At 40.7% G+C, this 20,138-nt stretch overlaps 1 protein-coding gene across 8 annotated transcripts in view; it reads right to left on the bottom strand.

Moving 5' to 3' along the window:
• The window catches only part of RAPGEF2 (Rap guanine nucleotide exchange factor 2), a 225,689-nt gene that overhangs the window by 87,094 nt on the left and 118,457 nt on the right, over positions 1-20,138 (bottom strand). Inside the window, exon 1 of one of the 8 annotated variants that reach the window (XM_066631667.1) lies at positions 5,389-5,454. The exons of 6 other annotated variants lie outside the window; for them this stretch is intronic. In XM_066631667.1, the coding sequence (XP_066487764.1) occupies positions 5,389-5,442 (54 nt within the window). In that variant the 5' untranslated portion in view covers positions 5,443-5,454. Of the gene's footprint in view, positions 1-4,525; positions 4,586-5,388; positions 5,455-20,138 lie in introns of those variants that run through there. One more of the 8 variants, XM_066631666.1, reaches the window with a different exon arrangement.

Below are 20,138 nucleotides of genomic sequence, written 5' to 3'. Positions count from 1 at the left end.
GCCACTGCAAATGAGAAGGAATGTGCTGATTCCTGGAGGAGAAAAATGCACCCCCTTAAAAGGTTTCTCTTACTGTTGTAGATATTTTTATCTCAACATTAAGAGAAGGGCCCTTTAAATTAAAGGAAAACAGTCCTTTACAATAGTTAGAGAGAGGGCAGACAGCTGACAATTCAGCAATCATTCTCTCTGCAAGTGACCCTCTCTCTTCCCCCTTAACAAGTGAAAGAAAGATAATCCTTTCTAAGGGCCTGGAGAGAGACTGATTGTTGGATTGTCATCTTAATGACTCTATCTTAACAACACAATGGTCAGCAAGGCTGTTTTTAAATCATCTGAGCAAAGGGACTTTGTTTTTTAAATTCATTGGCTATATATTTTTGCCATTCACCTGAGTTGTGGGAACAGAATCCTCGCAAATAATGAGACTCAACATGTATAAGAGAACTATCACTAAAATAGTGCAAGTCCATGCATGCTTTACTCAGAATTCTCATTGAGTGCAATGAGACTTACTCTCAAGTAAGTGTGCACATTTTTGTAGCTTAAGAGCATGTTCGCTTATTTAACAAGGGTAGGCTTCTGCTTAAAAATATAAAGTACACAATTATGCTGAAATGTTGGGGAAAGCTTTTAGACCAGGGGTGCTCAATAGGTGGATCGCGATCTACCGGTAGATCGCGAGGCAAAATGAGTAGATCGCGGAGTGCCGACCCCCCCCCTCAGGTGCCTCTGGGAGGAAACGCCGGGAGTAAGGCCCACTGTACTCAATGGGGCTTACTCCCAGGTAAGTGTGACTAGGATTGCAGCCTCACAGCCTAATCCTAGGCATGTCTACTCAGGAGTAAGTCCTGTTATACTCAGTGGGGCTCAAGGTACACCAACATACATTGTACACATAAATGTTATATGTTATGATGGCGCGAACATTGTAAAAAAAACTGGTAGATCTCCGGGCCTTGCTGGGTTTCAAAGTAGCTCTCGAGCCAAAAAAGTGTGAGCACCCCTGTTTTACATCATCAGGTCACATGATGAAGTCATGTAGAGCTGGCAGCGTCAGGCTATTCGCATTCATTTACACACGCATGCACATACCCATATTGGTTTCTCTATGAACTTATCCCTGGATGCAAGGAAGAAAAAGAAAATACAGGTTGTGTCTCATTATTCGGGAGGGCTCCTTTCCCAGAACTCATGTTCCCAGAACTCACATGAATGGCAAAAAACACTCTAAAGCAAATCAATTTAAAAAACAAAGACCCTTTGCTTCAGTGATTTAAAAACTGCCGTGCTGACCCTTTGTAATGCACACAGAGGCAACCAGTGTCTTTCCAGGCTCTTAGGCTTCACTAAGAGGCAGCAATCCCTCCCCAGGAGCCACAATGAGGGGGAAATAATGGAGATGATAATCACTGCCATTTAGCCTTCCTGCACATGCTCAGGGAGAAGGGAGGGCCTTGCCTTGTGCCTGGAGAGAGAATGATTGATGGATTGTGAGCCTGCTGCCTTCTGTTGCATTAATGAGCCAATTGTTAAAGGACTGTTTTCCTTTAATTTAAAGCAGGGGTGTCCAAACTTTTTGGCAGCAGGGCCACATCATCTCTCTGACAAGGTGTTGGGGGCCCAGGGGGAGAATTAATTTATGTTTCAAATTTGAATAAATTTACATAAATGAATCTATTAGAGATGGAACTTATATGAATGAATGACAGCCTTGCAATAGCTCAAGGCCTATAAAATGCCTTGCACAAAGCAAGGTCAGCCTTGCCTTTGCTGCTGCTGCTGCATCACAGATGTGAAACAGCAAGCAGTGGAGGGAGCTCTTGTCCCACAGGTCAGGAGAGAGGTTCAACAGTTGGCCGTAATGCTGAGAGCAGTTGCATCAGGCCAGCACTGGCTCCAGCAAGTCTCTGGAGGGTCAGAGGCTCATTGGAGACTGGGGGTCGAATTGGGAGTCCTCGAGGGTCACAAGTGGCCTCAGGGCTGGGGTTTGGGCACCCCTGATTCATCACTTTGAGACAGAAAAATCTGTGGATAATTAGGTTATACCTGTAATCCAGTGGTTTTCAGACTGGGACGTTGTCCCAGCCTGAGAGCCCTGGCTAGTTCTCCCTTAAGGGGAGGGGCAGGGGGGAAGGCAGAGATGCGATGCTCAGCATCACGCCTCTGATCTGGGCGCAGGAGCTCCCAGTAAACAAAATGAAACAATTTATAACACATTAAAACTAATAAAATCCACATAAACTGAAGTTAAGCAGTTGCAACAGCAGTGCATGCAGCAAGTATCTCATAAATATTTATATGAATAAAAATGTTTTCATACTTTGTAAAGTTGTAATCTTTCAGGAGGGAGTTCAGAAATCATACTGCCATGTGGGAGAAACTGCTACCCTTATCAGTATGAGATTTCATTTCACCAGTAGATGTAATTCAGAACAGGGTCTTTGATTCCTCTCAATCACATCACTTAGTGGATTGTGATTTAGGCACTATATGACTTCATTGTTAGACTAACGGGAAACCAAAACGGTGAGGGTGTATTGAAAAATGAACTAGGTGTGGGTTGATCTTGCATAATATAGATGAGCTTTTGTTAATTAGCAAAAGTGGAAACAAGATGCTGTACTAGACAGACTTTTGATATGATCCAATGAGTCCTTTAAGTTTATGTGCATTATTCTTAGTTGTCTAAAAGCCTGCAGAATGTGTGCCTTTCCAGGGATGCACTTACAGTTGTGTCTCTGAAGATTTTATTTTTTTGTCTGTACATACACAAACTGGAGATTGGAGTAATGACTGCAGTTATCACAAAGGCACTGATAACTGCCTAAACCAGAGGTAGGCAGTGTTATTCCTCCACGCAGTTACCAGAGAACAGGGCACTGGGTAACCACCACCTCTCAAGTGAAAGCCTGTCAGTTCTTGTCTAAGCTTCCAGATGGTACCATTTGCACCTATAGTAGCAAAGGGATTCGGGAGGAAAAAGAAGACATAGAAGCTCAGATCAATGTGTGTGATATTGTTTGAGAAGATACAGCCTTACTGAATGTGGTTGATGGGTTCCCCCCATAATTCAATTACAATGACAACAGAGAAACTAAGGGCCCAATCAGATCCAACTTTCCCAGCACCAGTGCAGCTGCAATGCAGCCCCAAGGTAAGGGAATAAATGTTGCCCTACCTTGAGGAGGCCTCCATGACTGTCCATCCACCGCAGGATGGAGTATACACCGCATTGGCAGGGTTGCACTGGTACTGGAAAGTTGAATAGGATTGGATCCTAAATTACTTCCACAAGATTGTGTAAAAAATATTAACTGCAACTAAATAGTGATAACCTTATCAAGTTCTTCCCATAAAATTATTCTACTATCCAGATACACCTTCCTTTCCCGCATACATGTGTGGGAATATGTGCATGTTTTATTGTACTCTCACACACATATATGGAAAATTAAATAATCTACAATAGGCCAACTTACTACAGATCAAATAGTGTGAAGACAGTAGGATGCATAATGCTTTTTGAAATTCATACCAAAAGACTTTTAAAATTATTTAAATTACATTTTTCATTAGCCTATCAAAAGCATCTAAGTAATGATGATGACTGAACTAGTTACAATTGAAATTTTTCCTTATATTTTTATGAAATCTCAAACAAATAACCTAGGCCACAATCCAGATATGCAACTAAATTGGCACTGCTCAAAGGGGCTTTTGACCTCTCTTTCTCAAGCAGTAGCTTCTTACACAGCATGACAAACTGTTTTGTAAACTGGGGAAGGGGTACAATGTCTAAAGCAGTTTGATCAGTGGTGGGAGGACACTGACAGGAAGGAAAAAAAAAAGACAGAGGCCCTTTTGGACACACCTAAGAACTCTCTGAATTGTGCCCTTACATCTTTGGCATCTAAGGCCCAGGCTCCTGAAGATTTTCAATTCTGCCTATCAACGCTATTTTCCACAAACAACAAACAGCATCTACCTATGGGATTACAACAAGACAGAGGTGTAGTTGACTCATGGGATCAATTAAAAGGGCCAGTATTTATTTCTTACTCCTTTTAAATTATTCCACTTTATTGCAAATATTACTGTATTTCATACATAGTATTAGCCAAACCAAAAACTATACAGCGCTATCTTGCAAGTATAGCATAATATTGCCTTCAGAAGGATTTCACTTCACTCTATCCATTGAAGAAGCCTTAACTTCAAAAGAAATGCAAAGTCAGAAGTTGAACTGGAGTATTTTAACCCTATCTATATAAAGTACAATATTTCAAAGTTTTCTATTTAGAAACAAGCACCTGTACATTTTTTAAAGAAAAATACCCACGTACTACTCCTCCCCAAAACAAAACACGCTGGCACTATAGCAGACATTTGTTTTTCAAGTATAATTCAACAGCACCATTACACCCACAGTCAAAGTAAACTGAACATGAACAGTGGCAGCTACAAATTAAAATGAAAATAGGAAAAGCCTGCTCATAAAACAAGCAGAATTTGCTATACTTACTGAGTATTTCTCCTGCTGGCCCATAACTCCATGGTTAGCTGGGATTGCAAGAGGTTTCATAATGAACAAACATATGCTGAAATGAATTTAAACATCATGTACCAATTTTTCATGGATAGCAAATCATCCTCTACTGCATTAAATTAAACAAACAAAAAAACCAGGGAAAAAACCAAGCCAAGGATTCAAAGTGCCGCTCACAAAATCTCTCACACTTGTAGTGCAGAAAAGCAATCCAAACAGCAGCATTTGTCTCCATTTTTATAACACTTGAAGCCTTAAACGAGTAAGGATGCAAAGTGCCTGGCAACACCATACATATCCAGCATTCTTCTACAAGAACGAGAGCATTCCCTGAGAGCGAAAGGGAGGGAAAAAAAGAGGAGAAAAAAAAGCTAAAATGGCTGACTGCACACGGACTCCCTCAAAAAAAGCTTAATACAGTATTATATTAATCAGGGTGCAGCTTCCTGCATTCAGCCAAGCATTGTTAATACTCCTGTTTAATTTGCAATCACAGTAACAGAAAGCCCCTAACCCCCATTTAAAAAAAAAAAAATCAGGGCAGAGCATGTGAATAGGGACCTCCTTCCCAGTTGCTAATGATGCTGACAGGGTGACCAGTGATCTCTGTTCCACTCAACTAACCAAGTTCGCACAATTAATCCAAGCAGCATGACATTGACGGACATTTAATTTAATGATGCCTGTCCCTCACATTTAAGGAAAACATGTCTACCACCAAAAGAGTCACTGAGGGGAAAAAAAAGAAAAAAGAAACCACAGGCACATACACAGAGAAAAACCTAGAGAATCATGAGTCTGAATGTAATACGCCAATATAATTACGTTATTGTGCTTACTTTGGAAGACCATGGCTGCAGGCAGTTGGCATAGCAACGCACAAGGAAAGCCATTTCCTGGGTAGAAAGAACGCTTCCTTTTCTAAATAAAAAATTCCTCTTAGGATACAAACGGCATTGCTGCTTCCTGCAGAAAGCAAAGACACTGTAGTCTGTCTCTTAACCTGCACACAGGCACACTCAATGCAGTTCTAATGATGTAAGTGGATCTCTCACTGCCTCCCTCCCTTTTCCCCCATACATCGAAATATTCAACTCAAATGGAAGACACATTCCTCCCGGCTCGCCCCCTTGGCTGCTTAACTATTTTGCTCATTAAGGTACAGATGGACAATTCAGATAGAGTAACAAGCGCTTGCCTGTATTATGTCAGCTTCTGGAGGTCAAGCAAATCCCAAAGGGGAAGGAATCCATTGATTGCCTGGCTCCAGTGAATACCACTGAAGGCAGGGTGGGAATAAGGAGACTTACTTGAACAGACTCTGAACTAAGTATCATTTTTCACCAAGGTGAACATAAAGCAAGGGTGTTTGCCGACACCTCCTCTGCCCCTCCCCCACCTAAAAATAATGTTGCAGCAAAGCTGTAAATATCTCTATCAAGTATTTATTAATGGCACACTTGACAAGCTTTCACAGACATACAGGCATAACACTGTTCAGCCTGCAGGTAAAAGTGAAGTGAGTGAGGCATGCTCATGATTTTCCACAAAATTCAGTTGAAATTTGCCAAATTTGCCTATGCTTTGCCACAGGGGTTGAACATGTGAGTTCCATTAAAACAGGTATACTGGTTAATAGAAAACAGTGTTGGAAAAAGCTGACACTCTCAAACCTGTCCTATTACCATTATGCCCCTTGAACTAACATTTCATTTTTTAAATGGGAATACCTGTATATTAAAACTAGCTCCATCATCGCAGCTGAAGGGCACAATCCAGAAAAAGAAACTAATATTACAAGCAACACAAATCCACGATGTTTTTATGCGAGTCATAGCTGAAAAATCGGAAGGTGGGGAGAGGTATATTAAATAGCTGTCCTTGACGTTTTTTTAAATCATCCAAATTTGACCTCTTTCACACTTGCAATGTGTTCCTGAAACTGGAGCTCATGCAGGCACACAACCACTTTGCAGAATTTGGAAATGACAGACTACCCATTTCTGCTAGTGCAGAAGTAAAAATTGAATCTGCAGACTAACACAACTTTATACATGCAGATGCACTCATGAACCACCCAGTCAAGCGCTTCAGATAGAGAATGCAGCTGCTTCCACCAGGCACATAGCCTCCTTTAGTTAATCTAATTTGCCATACAGTGATGCTTCGCTGTACTGATGGTGGGTCAAGGAGGCTAAAAGCTCAATGAAATGGCAGATCAGAAGGTGATTTCCCCCACAAAGTTTTAAAGAAAAATAGGAAAAGTGTTTCACATTTAGCATAGCTGAAAGTTTTGAATAATGCATTCATGTTAGCTATGAAGTCATAACTACGTCCCCTTGATTTATTTTTTTTACCCATATACTAAAACAGTTTGCTTAAAATTGGCTTGAGTGCAGTTCAGGGTGCTGGTATTGATCTTTAAAGCCCTTCACAGTTTGGGTCCAGGTTGCCAGAGGGACCACCTTCCCTCATACATTCAGGCCTACCCTCTTAGGTCATCTGAAGGTGCTCTCCTACACGTGTCCCAAGTTAGAGGGATGGTGGGACAAGGACAAGCCTTCTCTGTAGTGGCACCACAACTATGGAATTCCCTACTGGGGAATTAAGAACTTTCCCCACCTTCATTGCTTTTCAGCAAGGACTCAAACTGTTTCAGTTCTGTCTGGCGTTTTGGTGATGGGTTGATGTCTGCCTTCTGTGCTCTGTACTAGTGTTTTGGTTCTGCTGACTCTCTCCAGATCAAATAGTTGCTCCCTCAATGGTTTTATTGTTTTGCTTATTAATGATTTTACTCATTGTTCGTATACATTGTACATTATGGAAGTTTGTAAGGCATCTTGAGCATTTGCTTCACCATGGGAAAGGCAGGATATAAACTGTTTAAATAATAAATAAAATGTTTAAATGGAATAGTAAGAAACTAATTTAGGTCTGTGTAAACACTAACACCTACTACAGATGATTTCATCTCTGTAGGGAAAAAGCAACCCTGTCAGTTCATTTTCACACATGCTCTAAGGAAAGCTACTTCCCGAATGTATTTAAGTTACTGTGGAAGCTACCTGCAGTTGTTTTCAACCTGAGCTGCTGGTTTAGCCACAAGCACACAAGGCAATGGAAGGTCTACCATCCTTTTCTCCTGGCCATCAATGGATTTTTCTTAACTGGAATCCCTTCTACTTCTCTAGAGATGAACCACCAGTGCAAGAAAGTAAGTTTTGCCCTCTCCCCACCCCATTCTGGACCCTGTTTCCTTAAGGTGGGGGGCAAGTCATTCATCAATCCTAAAATTATTTTTACTCTGTAGTCATTGTCTGATCCACTTTCTGGGTCTTTATGACCCAAGTCCCAAAATTCCTCTGCGATCTAGAGGAAGATGTAACAGCCACCAACCTGATGGTCATGAGACTATATGCGGAAATCATGGTACCATACTAGTGTACCATGGGACACGCATGACCTGCAGTGTATCCTACTGGAAAAGGCAGCATTGTTAATACAACTAGCAACACCTCTCCAAGTTTTCAGATAGGAATGTTTCTCTGCTCTACCTAAAGATGCTTGAGATAGAACCTGGAACCTTTGACCTGTAAAAAATGTGCTCTACCATTAAATCATGATTCTTTTTTCTGACACTGTAGTGAGATATGAATAGTCATTTTTTTCTTTTCATTTAAGAGGAGAGGGTTTCAACCGAGACCATTACAACTTCCTCTCTAGGACAAGAATTGCCAAGAATCTAGATCAGGACTAGATCCAATTTTGGGCAACAGGGGGGAGGGGTGCATGACCCTTGCGAGGCTGTGCTGAGCTGGAAGTAATTGGTGGTGATGTGATGGCCAATTACAGGTTGAGTCTCATTATTTGGAGGGTTCTGTTCCCAGAACTCAGTGAATGGTAAAAATTACACTATAGCAAATGAATTTAAAAAACGAAAGTCCCTTTGCTCAGGGGATTTAATAACAGCCTTGCTGACCTTTGTGCTGTTAAGATAGAGTCATTAAGATCACTCCACTTTCAATTTCTAAAGCTTGGGGAGCCCTGTGGAAGGTCGTGCAGGGCTCCTCGCACCCCCAGGAGGCTGCTGCAGGGACTGGAAAGTACATGCCAGCCCCTGAGCCCCATTTAGTGATGTGATCCTGAGCATCGAATTCTGGGCATTGTAGGACAATCCAACAATCAGTCTCACTCCAGGCCCTTAGAAAGGATTATCTTTCTTTCACATGGGGGACATGCTCTGACTTTGCCTGCAGCTCGTGTCTGGCGCCTGCTACTGGCAAGGTTTTCTGAAGCCTGCTGCTTCTACAGGCTTCAGAATGGCCTGGAAAGGTGAAAAAATGCCACTTCCCGTTTCCTGAGAACGTTTTTCACCCTATAAGGCATTCTGAGGTCCGGGGAAGCTCCTGGAATTTTTTCACCTCTCTGGGCCAGCTCTAGTCCCCTTTGGAGGGAGAAAGGGCAGAAAATCATGGATTTGATTATCCGTGATTCTCAGTATCTGCGAGGGGTCTAAGAGCTATTCCAGAAAAGGGAGTGTGAATAAAAGAAAACATAGATCTCACTGATATACTGGTAGTTGCCCTGTTGTGGCAACACCATCACTCAGTTCTCCCAGACACTGCCATCTTGAATATTGTGAGATCTTGCACAATTCAAGATGGCAACGCCTAAGAAAGTTGGTAAGGAGAAACTGCTGGTGACATCTCACAATGCCCCTGTGAGTTTACTGTGGTACATGGTTTGGGAACCACTGCCATACACGATGATGGCACAAAGCTAAGTCCGCAGCTGTAGCAAATCCAATGGCAAGCTCAAACCAATTAAACAGTCAAATTAATAAACACTAGATGAGTATTTATTTTTCACATTTTTATACCGCCCTTTCTACAAAGAGCTCAGGGCGGTGTACACAGCTGCTCCCCTCCTTTTGTCCTCACAACAACCCTGTGAGGTAGGTGAGGCTGAGTGAAAGTGACTGGCCCAAGGTCACCCAGGGGGATTTGAACCTGGATCTTCCAGGTCTAAGTCCACCTCCCAAACCACTACACCACCCTGGCTCTCTAAAAATAGTGCTGAACTGCATTGTACCATTCTGGTTTGTTTATTCATTGTGTTAAAAGGCATTTTACACAAATCTCCTGTCCACATTTAGTTTAACTGTAGGTGAATACAGAAAATAGCTGAGTTTTAATCTGTGAGCATTTGTTCAGGAAAATTTCAGTACAGTGGTGCCTCGCATAACGAAATTAATCCGTTCCGCGACTCCTTTCGTTATGCGAGTTTTTCGTTTTGCAAAGCGCGTTTTCCCATAGGAATGCATTGAAATTTAATTAATGCGTTCCTATGGGCAAGAAAAGTCAGAACAAAGTCAAATTTGGTTTACAAAGTGTTTATTAAGTGCTCTTTAAAGGCATACATACTGTACAGAGGATTTCAAAAACGGGGGGGGATGCTGAGTGGGGAGCTTGAAGGCTGTAATCCTGTGCACACTTTCCTGGGAGTAAGCACAATGGGACTTACTTCTGAGGAGACACGCACACGATTGTGCTCTAAGCTGGGGAGGACAGAGCAGCTGCACTCAATTGCTTGCTTTTGCTGTGATCATGGGGGGAAACTTGAAGGAAATGGGGCAGTGAGAGGGTGAATGAGCGATGGGGGGATGCTGAGTGGGGAGTTTGAAGGCTGTAATCCTGTGCACACTTTCCTGGGAGCAAGCACAATGGGATTTACTTACATAAACTGACATGAAGATCCTCCCCTTACTAGGGTGGATGGGATCATACAGCGACATGAAGATCCGCCCCTTACTAGGGTGGATGGGATCATAAAGTGACATGAAGATCCGCCCCTTACTAGGGTGAACGGGATCATACAGTGACATGAAGTTCCGCCCCTTACTAGGGTGGATGGGATCATAAAGTGACATGAAGATCCGCCCCTTACTAGGGTGAACGGGATCATACAGTGACATGAAGATCCACCCCTTACTAGGGTGAACGGGTTCATAAAGTGACATGAAGATCCGCCCCTTACTAGGGTGAACGGGATCATAAACGGACATGAAGATCCCCCCCTTAAGACAAACCAAAACAAAACAAAACAAAAATTCGTTATGCGAAGCATAAGTCATAAAAATTCGTTGTGCGAGTTACCAAACCTCGCACAATGCTTTCGTTCTGCGGATTTTTCGCTGCGTGGGGCATTCGTTATGCGAGGTACCACTGTATTATAAATTTGGGCAAACTGTAGCCCACAGTTCAAGAATCGATGGCCTACAAAATTGCAGTTATTCCTTTGGGTTCTTCTATGTGACTGTTAAGAATCTTTCTATAAATTCTTATTTGAAATGCTGTGACCTTGTGAGTACTGATCTGCACTAATTTAAATATGATGTGTCACCACTCATCTAGCACAAAAAGGTGTTGAAATACAGTGTTTCCAGAAGCTTTCCACTACTTGCTGAAATACTTTGAAAGCTAAATCAAAAGACATTTTGAAAAGCTGATGTGCATTCAAACCGAGATTTCTAAAATTCTAATTCTAATAAATGAACTTGGAAACCCATTCCCCATAGTTTAAAAAAAATCTATTTGATTTGTTAGAGGTAGTCTGCAAACACTAGCACTACTGAAAGGAAAGCAACAACACGGGGACCTTGTAGGCCTAGTGTTTCACCATTTGCCACATTACCCCAAGCTATGCGTTCTGTTGTGAAGCACTCTGGGACTGCAAACATTCAGTACTTTTTGGAGCTGCTGCCATTATAAGAACTGTCCAATGCAGAGTGCAAGTATGTTTCTCCTTGCAAACTTGCACCAGTGGAATGGCATCATGTGGAAAAACAAGCCATTAGCTGAGCCTTTGCAGGCAGAACATTTTTAGATCCCAGAATTTAACTCTTACCTAAGAGTATGGTATCATTATCACACAAAAACAAATGTCAACATAATATGAAACAAGGGACTACTTATTTATTAATGTCAAAGGATGAGCTCACAATGACCACACAACTGTAACTGTGCTGTTCCATTCTGCATAGTATCTAAATAAAAATATCTGACTATATCATCTGATATTTGTTAAGGGTTTAAACACAAGAGTACGAATTGGCTCTGTTTTTAAAGCTATAGATGGTGTCTCATTATCCGCTGATTTGACTCACCACTGATACCAAGGCCCGCCTTTGAATACCTTCTAGCAAGGAAAAAAGCACCAAAATCCAATTTTCTACCTTCACACTGTGGAACAATTATAATTTCATTCCACAGATTCCATTATTCACCCCATCTAGTGGCTGAATGTGGTGTAGTGTCTATACCACTGAGTTTCAACCTTTTTCTTGTCATGACACACTGACAAGGTACTAAAATTGTCAAGACATACTATCGGTTTTTTGGCAATCGAAAAGGCACACCATGCTATTGGTGGGGGACTTACGTCCCTCAATAGCCCTACTAATAAATGACCCTCCCTCAAACTCCCACAGCACACTTGCAGACCATTCGTGGCACACCATTGTGCCATGGCACAGGGGTTGAAAAATGGCTGGTCTATACCAATGCATTCTGGGGCAACAATGGAAGAGCAAGAAACCAGGAAGTGGGTCTTTAAAGCTATTTTTGCACTGATTTGGAGTCCACTGATTTTTCTATCCACTGAGGGTTCTGAAACAGAACCCAAGTGGATAAAGAGGCACAACCTGTATTTGTAAAGCACACACCCAAACATAGAATCATTAGGGAAAAATATATATTGCGGGTAAAATCTGTTCCCAGTAAATATTTTCCACATTTTGCACTGGCTAAGCCTTCTGAACAACTTTCTAGCGGCAATGGGCCACTATTAGGTCTAAATGTTGAAAACTAAGTCTATGGAATTTCCAACAGAATGTATTGAAAAACAAATGCCCAACACATGTGAGTCTACAGGTTTCACTTCTAGGGACAACAACTGAGATTCATCAACAAGGTCAAACTCTTGACAAGAGTCAAACTCGTGACATAATGAGTTTTTGTAGGCCACTGAACTGCAGTGGAGACTGAACCCTCTCAGTTATCACTACTTTATGGTTTCTGACTTGTCGATCACAAAGTATAGTCAGAAATCAGCTGATCTGTATTTAATTCCTGACTTCAGTCAAGTACAGAGAATACAAAACTTCAATTAAAACAGGCTGATAGTAGGGCATCATCAGTGTAACCATGCTATCAAACTTCACCTAGATAAGTTCACCTTATCCAATGATCTCAAATACAAACGGGAGACTAAGAATAGCACTATGTGTAATGGCCACAAGGGACATCCTGCAGTTATGAGTAAACACCCATCCTTACCCTATGGGACTTCCTGGCTGGTAACACACTGAATCACTCTACTTCATCTGGATAAATTTCTGCCATTTTCTGCATCTATTACCAATGCCTTGCAACAAATTGTACAAATACAGATGCCCCTTTAAAAAAAAAATTAAAATTAAATTAGATTAATAAATCCATTACCCCCCCCCATCAACGGTGGAGACAAACCATATGCCATCTCACTGCTATGCTCATAATGCAAGGTGAGGAAGAAATGGATAACATTCAGCTCCAGCAACTTCCTTTATTGCTTGTGAACTAAAGTGGGGCCTTGGTATCTGTGAGGGATCTATTCCTGGACCCCTCCCCCCCAGGGCCTCAGAAAACCCTTTGGAGCACAGCTGTGGTCTACTTCAGAGGGTTCAGGTTGAGCCAAGTCAGTCACTTGGAAACCTGTGTTGAGCCAGATTCGCAGATAGAAAAATCCACAGATAAGTAGCCTATACTTCTTTTCAGGCAAGACAGTGTGGCAACTGACAGAAGAATAGCAAAAAAATTCTAATTATGATGGTCAAGATGTGATCAGAACAAAAAACATCAAAAGATCACTTTATTTCTACTCAAATTATACAACACAACTCAGGTTTACATACAACACTATCTTTTGGCTCTGAAAGTCTGCAGTGGATTTACTGGCAGAAGTTAAGAACCATGTGATTTTATCCATGTAATGGAATGATGCTTGTTAATTCAAAACTACAATAAAAAGCATCTAGACAGATAAGCAATCACAACTCCGTTTGTTTCTTTACAGTTTACTAAACGTGACCTGAAATCATATTTAAAGGAAGGAAAATTGTTTTAAGGTCCTATTGTTATTGAATTACTATTTAAACTAAATATTTAAAAGTAATAAATACTGCCTGCACCTCTTTTAATACAAATGAGATTTATGTCAATTAAACTGTATCATCTCATCACTGTAGCTTCAGCACTTCTAATGCAATATATGCTGCTTGGTTAACATATCTGTTAATATTACAAACCATTTTTATAAAACAGCTTCCGTTGAACTGAAAATGAATCCATAATCAGGATTTGCAGTACAACAAGAATGGAGCACAAGCACATTGATGCCTCAAGCTGGGTTTGCTGCTGACATCTGTCAGTATTGCTTTGATTGTAGATTGGTTGGTCATATTGTATACTCTGCCCTCCATTTTTAAGAAAAAAAAATAGTTACAATTCCATTTCCTACTATTCAAAAGAGCAGAAGTAAATATAAAGGCATTAAACATTTTAATCCAAGCATCTTGTTTAAATATCTACTTTAAAACAAACACTAGAAAACTATGTGTTAGCACCATTTCAGTTATTAAATACCAGTTATTTTGATAATAGATTTAATATCTACAAGCTTGCTATGTGCAAAAGCTCACAAGTCGGGTAGCCCAATTCAAAGCTACCTGTCACACGGGGCTGCAGCAGTGCAGAAAATGGATGCCACTGCATCCTGGGTGCTACCTGGACAGCACTGGCGGCTCCTCAGGAAAAGGGGACTTTCATCCCCTTCCCCAGGTAAGACAAGTAGACCCACAATGGAGCTACTTGATTCCACAGCGACCTAAGGGTAGTCGCAGAATTGAGCTTCTGTGCCATGCTAGCAGCCCGACATGGAGCATCAGAATCTGGTGGTGCAAGATCCTCCTGCCTGTGATTAGCCGGCACGCACTGTTTAGGATTGTGCAGAAATGTCTTAAAATATATTTTAATTGTACCTTAAAAGAGAAATCAAGTTTGCATTTTGGAAAAGCTTCAAGGCCTTAAATTATTATAAGAGGCAATCCTACCAAACGTTCATGATCTATTAGTTTCTAATAAGCCTATAATCCTTCCTACTGCCAATACAACACTATTTTAAAGTGTCCGAAAGCATCAATAATGTCTCCAACCAGGTAGGTGCCGGGTGATGCTGAGCTGGTAGATTTTACATGGTTCTACTCCTCTTTTCTTACACCGAAGCTTATTACAATGGAATTTTAAACCCCATAGCCTTATTTAAGACACTTCCTACAATAAACAGCAGACCCATCACAAACACTGATTTATTTAAAAGTAATAATCAAATTAAACAGCAATTTAAAGACAATGTTTTGAATATGCTGTGAATGCACAAGCTGCCATCTCAATTTCTAGTTCCCATGTGTAAAATACTAACATACTAAAATGAACCATAAAAGGCATAACTGTCAGTGAGACTTGCATCCAAATAAATACACACTTCCATCTTTATAAGTACAGTGGGCCCTCAGTATCCATGAGGGATCCATTCCAGGACTCCTCCCCATGGATACTGATACTTGCAGATAATGGAAACTGCGGGTCTCATAAAAACATAAGAAAAGCCCTGCTGGATCAGGTCCAGGGCCCATATAGTCCAGCTTCCTGTATCTCACAGCAGCCCACCAGATGCCTCAGGGAGCACACAAGACCACAAGATACTAGCATCTTGCTGCCACTTCCCTGTATCTGGCATTCTATTTTCTCTCGCACCCCCAACAAAGACACCAGACTGCACTTGGATTTAATTTGGACCACTTTATTAAATACAAGTGACCAAATTTTTAATGCATGAAACTTACTGAACACACCTTTGCTTCCACACCAGTCTGGGGTAGGTGAAAAAAAACTGCCATCCACAGCTAATTTAGATGACAGAAAAAAAATTCCTACCTGGCCAGCTTATCCTACCTGATGAGCGACCAGCTTATCTCAGACTATACATTTAATCCACCAGAGGCGACAGGAGCTGCATTCCCATCACCTCAGGAGGATGTTCTAAGGACTGGGAGGCTGCATACTGCCTCCCCAGCCCTCAGGAGGCTTAAAAGGTCATTTCTAGCCCTCCCGGTCCCTCTGAAGGTTTTGTAAGACCTTTAAACATCACTTTCGGTTTTTACAATAAACCAGAAGTGACCTTCTAAGGTCTCCCAAAGGCCTCAAAACACCCTCCGGAGGTATTCGAAGTGGACCTGGAGGATCCAGGTAAGGTCAACAGCACGGGTTCTGGACCCATGGATAGTAAAATCTGCAGGTCCTAAATCTGTGGATACATAGGGTCAACCTGTACTCTCACTATACAGATTCACTTATCTGGATCCAAGATCAATCCTTGCTCAGGCACTGAGCACATTCCATTGTAAATCAAATTAATTCTTACAGCATCCCTATTTGAAGCTTTACCTCCCCTTTTTTGCCTTCATATTCCAAAAAAGGTACTGGTTCACATGTGAGAGCCTTGCACCTAGAATTTTCTTATCGGTTTCTACTGCTACAGCTCCCTCAGTTCACAAAACATGCTGCCTTGCAAGCTGAACAGCAAGTTGGGTCCCAGGACCTATAGTGACAAAAACACAGCACTTTTACCTCAGTCAGACTTTGTCATGGTTACCTATCCTTTTTTAGATTTTTATACCACCCTTCCTCCAAGTAAGCTCAAGTTGGTATACATGAATTTTTCTCTCCTTTTGTCTTCTCAGAAGTCCTTTGAGGAAAGTTAGGCTGGGAATAATGACTGACCCAAGGTTACCCAGAACGTTTTGTGGTTGAGTTGGGATTTAAACGTGGATCTTCCAGGTTTGAGCCTAACACCGAAACCACTACCTAGTTACCTCAAATACAGACGACTGGAATGCAATGTACAGTATGCCCAGAATGACCCTCCAGAACTTTCAGTTGGTGCAAAATGCAGCTGCTTGGGAGATAACAGGTACCTATTTATACAATCTTGAAACACCATTGTTAATACAGCATCATTAGTCACTAGTGTGTTTCTGGTCATGATTGAAGATGCTGGTAATTAAGTTTAAAGTCCTACACATTTTAGGACCAAGGTATCTCTTGAAATGCCACCTTTGACATCTTGTAACATTTTTTAGAGAGAGTCTCTTACGGATTCTGCCTCCTCCTTTAGTATGATTAGCAGTGACCTGTGGAGCCCTCAATCCTGAAAACTCTGTCATGAGAGGTATGGCAGGTCCTTTTTACTGCTGATCTTTTGGCAATTATTGAACACTTACCTCTTTGGCCTGGCATTTGCAGCATTATACCACTTGGTTTTACTTGTATCTTTCTGTTTTTGTTTTGTGCTTTTTTGCACCCAATTTTTGATTTAATTTTGTATACTGTAAGTCGCATCAAGCTTGATAAATAGGATGGCATAAATATTTTTAAAGGAAAGTATGTGGCCACAAAGGAAGCATCAGCTACTTGTGAAACCAATTCTCTCACCCATAAATAAACTACTCCTTCATATCATGAGCATTAGCTTTCAAGTGACCACTCTGAAATAAGCTGTTAGGCTTATGACCTTAATCAGATACATTCCAAAAAAAAAAAATTACATGCCAACTTCAGTCTTCAGGTATAGTTTAATTATGCTTTCAAAAGTAGAGACTTTGAAAATGGATGGATTAAGAGAATTAACATGAGATAACTAGGCTTGCCTGGTGCCTCACTTGTTGCCTTTTGACAAGTGGCAAACAAAGTTTAGGTAAGCATTTTTATTTAACATGCTAGAGGTGTTAGCCTTCTTGCCTTTTTTCATTCACTTTTAAAAGGAGGCCAAAAGGCAAGATAGAAATCATCATCATAAGTCAATGCATGCAACTTGTGAGACATTTCACTGTAGTATGACCACGTACATTTACAGTATATTGATTGTTTAGCTACAATACACTAGTTGCCCTTCACAGAAAATATTAAATTAAGGTTGTTTTTTTTTTTAAAGTTACTATACTCTGTACAATTTCCCCTCAAATTTCATCAGCAATCTTTCACTTAAGCAGAACTCTCTCAAGGATTGGCAAAAAATAAGAATACATTTAATATTAGTGTCTAGAGTGGCACCGGTCCACATTTGTGTAATAAAGAAAGAAAACAAGGGGATGTAAAACCTGCTTATTGTAATGTGACTCCATAATTATCTTAACAGATTATATGCTTACAACGCAGACAACCCAGCACAGTCAATTTTAACAAATTGGAAACAGGATCCAGATAGGCAAGCGTATTACTGACACCTAAATTGCCTAAAATGCAGCATGGTTTGATACACAACACCATTGTGACATTGAATTTCCAAAGCAACCAAAAGATGAGTCCAATTATGACAACAATTCAATACAAGTTCTTCTTCCAAGGGGAATGAAAGAAGCTCAAATCCCAGTGGACATACAAGATCTGCAGAAGCAATGATGTAATATAGATAAAAATTCATTCTCAGATAGAAACTGAAACTTGGGTAAACAGTTCACATACTACCCTGAAATGTTGTCCACTGCTTTAAAACCGTACACATTCCTTTATTTTTATTAATAGGGTCTTTTATTAACAGTGTCTCGGGTCATTGTATGTACAGGTAATATTTTAGGTAAAGTGGTTAACAAATAAGTTAAAATAGTACTAGGTAGGAGTGAAGAATGCCTGCTAAACCAGTGAAATTTGTGATGTTATAAGAGTTTTGGACATGCACATTTCTCCTGAAGAATAAACTACAGCAAAACAAAGCTAAATATTCAACCATAGGCCAAGAAATCCTTCCTCTGTGACCAGCACCATGAAATATAAATCCTTAATTTATGCAAATTGCCATACTTTATTACTACTTAGGACCTGATTATGTTACCATAAATACTATTTCCGGCTTATACTTTATTTTGCTACTTTCTACAGGATTTGGAATGACAGTATGACATATTACAAGTCTCAGAACTGTAAGCATTAGGAAGGTTTTTTTTATGAAAAAGCAGTGGAATTTATATTTAACTTATATTAAAATGACTGACTATTAAACAAGTAACATGAGAAAGAAGCACACTAGATGCAGAATGCAAGCCTCCTAGGAGATGTTTGTAATAAAACCTTCAAATCTTTGTACAATTTTTTTTGAATTAACAAAAATCTTATTTATTGAACAAACAAATGCTTATATACTGATCAACATTTTTCCTGAACTGTACTCAATGAGATGCAGAGATGAGACTGTACTTAATGAGACACAAAAGCTATGCTATTGTACTTATGAGAACTAGTACTTATTGTACTAGTAACAGTACCTTTTACCAATAAAAGTTTAAGATATTACTGCTACACATAAAAACAAACCACACACAAAACTATCACACTTATTAACCTTTTCTTCCTCACTCACCTATCCTTGGCTACATATTCAGGCTGCAGTATTTTGTCTTGAAGTGTTAGTATCTTCAATGCATAAATGGCATGGTATAATGCCTTGCCATTTTTCCTATGACTCCCCTTCAACTTCTTCAAAACACTAGTGATCTCGAAGCCAGAACCAAATGCAAAGTGATGGCCTAAAATGACTGACAGCCCAATCCTATATCTGGCGCTGGCACTGGGAACAGCAGTGCCTAAATGGCAACCACTGTATCCAAGCAGTCCTGTCAGAGGTCTCCTCCCTCCCCCCACTCCGAGGTAAGCCCCAGCCCCCACAATGGGGCTTCTCAAGTCTACACCAGCTATTTTTCAGCTTGACATGGAGTATAGGATCCGAAGGAACAGGGCTCTGCTGGTCTCACCCCCTCCCAGTCCTCGTCCTCCCCCAAAGCTTCTTACTGCCACCTGGACCACTTACCTTGCTCCAGGCAGCACATGTCCGGCATTGGCGTGGTGCCAGCACTCCCTCCTCACAGGGTGCCGTAATTGTGCTTTATGGCATGTTTATGACACCCAGTGCTGGCACTGGAGGGCCATAGGATTGGGCCCTTAAATCATCCAGGGCAGAACCTGAAATACCACCCTACACATTACTAGCTAATATAGCTTTGTTGTCTTACGCTTTTCTTTGTACAATGAAGTCAAATGTCCTTCCCTTCAGGAATGAATGCTTCATTACAAGAAACGGGTTTAAAAATATGCACTGTAGATGCTCAGATCTGGGGATCAGTTTAGCTTAAAAACCTAAGAGCAGTGAAACTCCATTGTGATATTGTTCTCCTGCCTGGTTCAAAGATGGTCAGTGATATACATGCTCATCCTTATAAGGACAGAGACCCACCATCTCTTCAGAATGATACCATCTTACTTTGCCTTGTGGATCTCATTCTCATCTATTACTTTATTTTAAAAAGTCAATATTGCACTTTTAGTTTCTGAACAAATCAAGATAATGGTATTTGTTCTTAAAACAAAGTTATATGAGGTAAAACACTAGTAAACATGAGCATACAATAGACCATACTTTTTTTACACTCTTGAACTTCATG

The sequence above is a fragment of the Tiliqua scincoides genome, chromosome 6 (assembly GCF_035046505.1).
Source record: "Tiliqua scincoides isolate rTilSci1 chromosome 6, rTilSci1.hap2, whole genome shotgun sequence".
NCBI lineage: Eukaryota > Metazoa > Chordata > Lepidosauria > Squamata > Scincidae > Tiliqua > Tiliqua scincoides.
The sequence above is the reverse complement of the archived record's forward strand: the minus strand, read 5'-3'. Positions and strand labels throughout refer to the sequence as shown.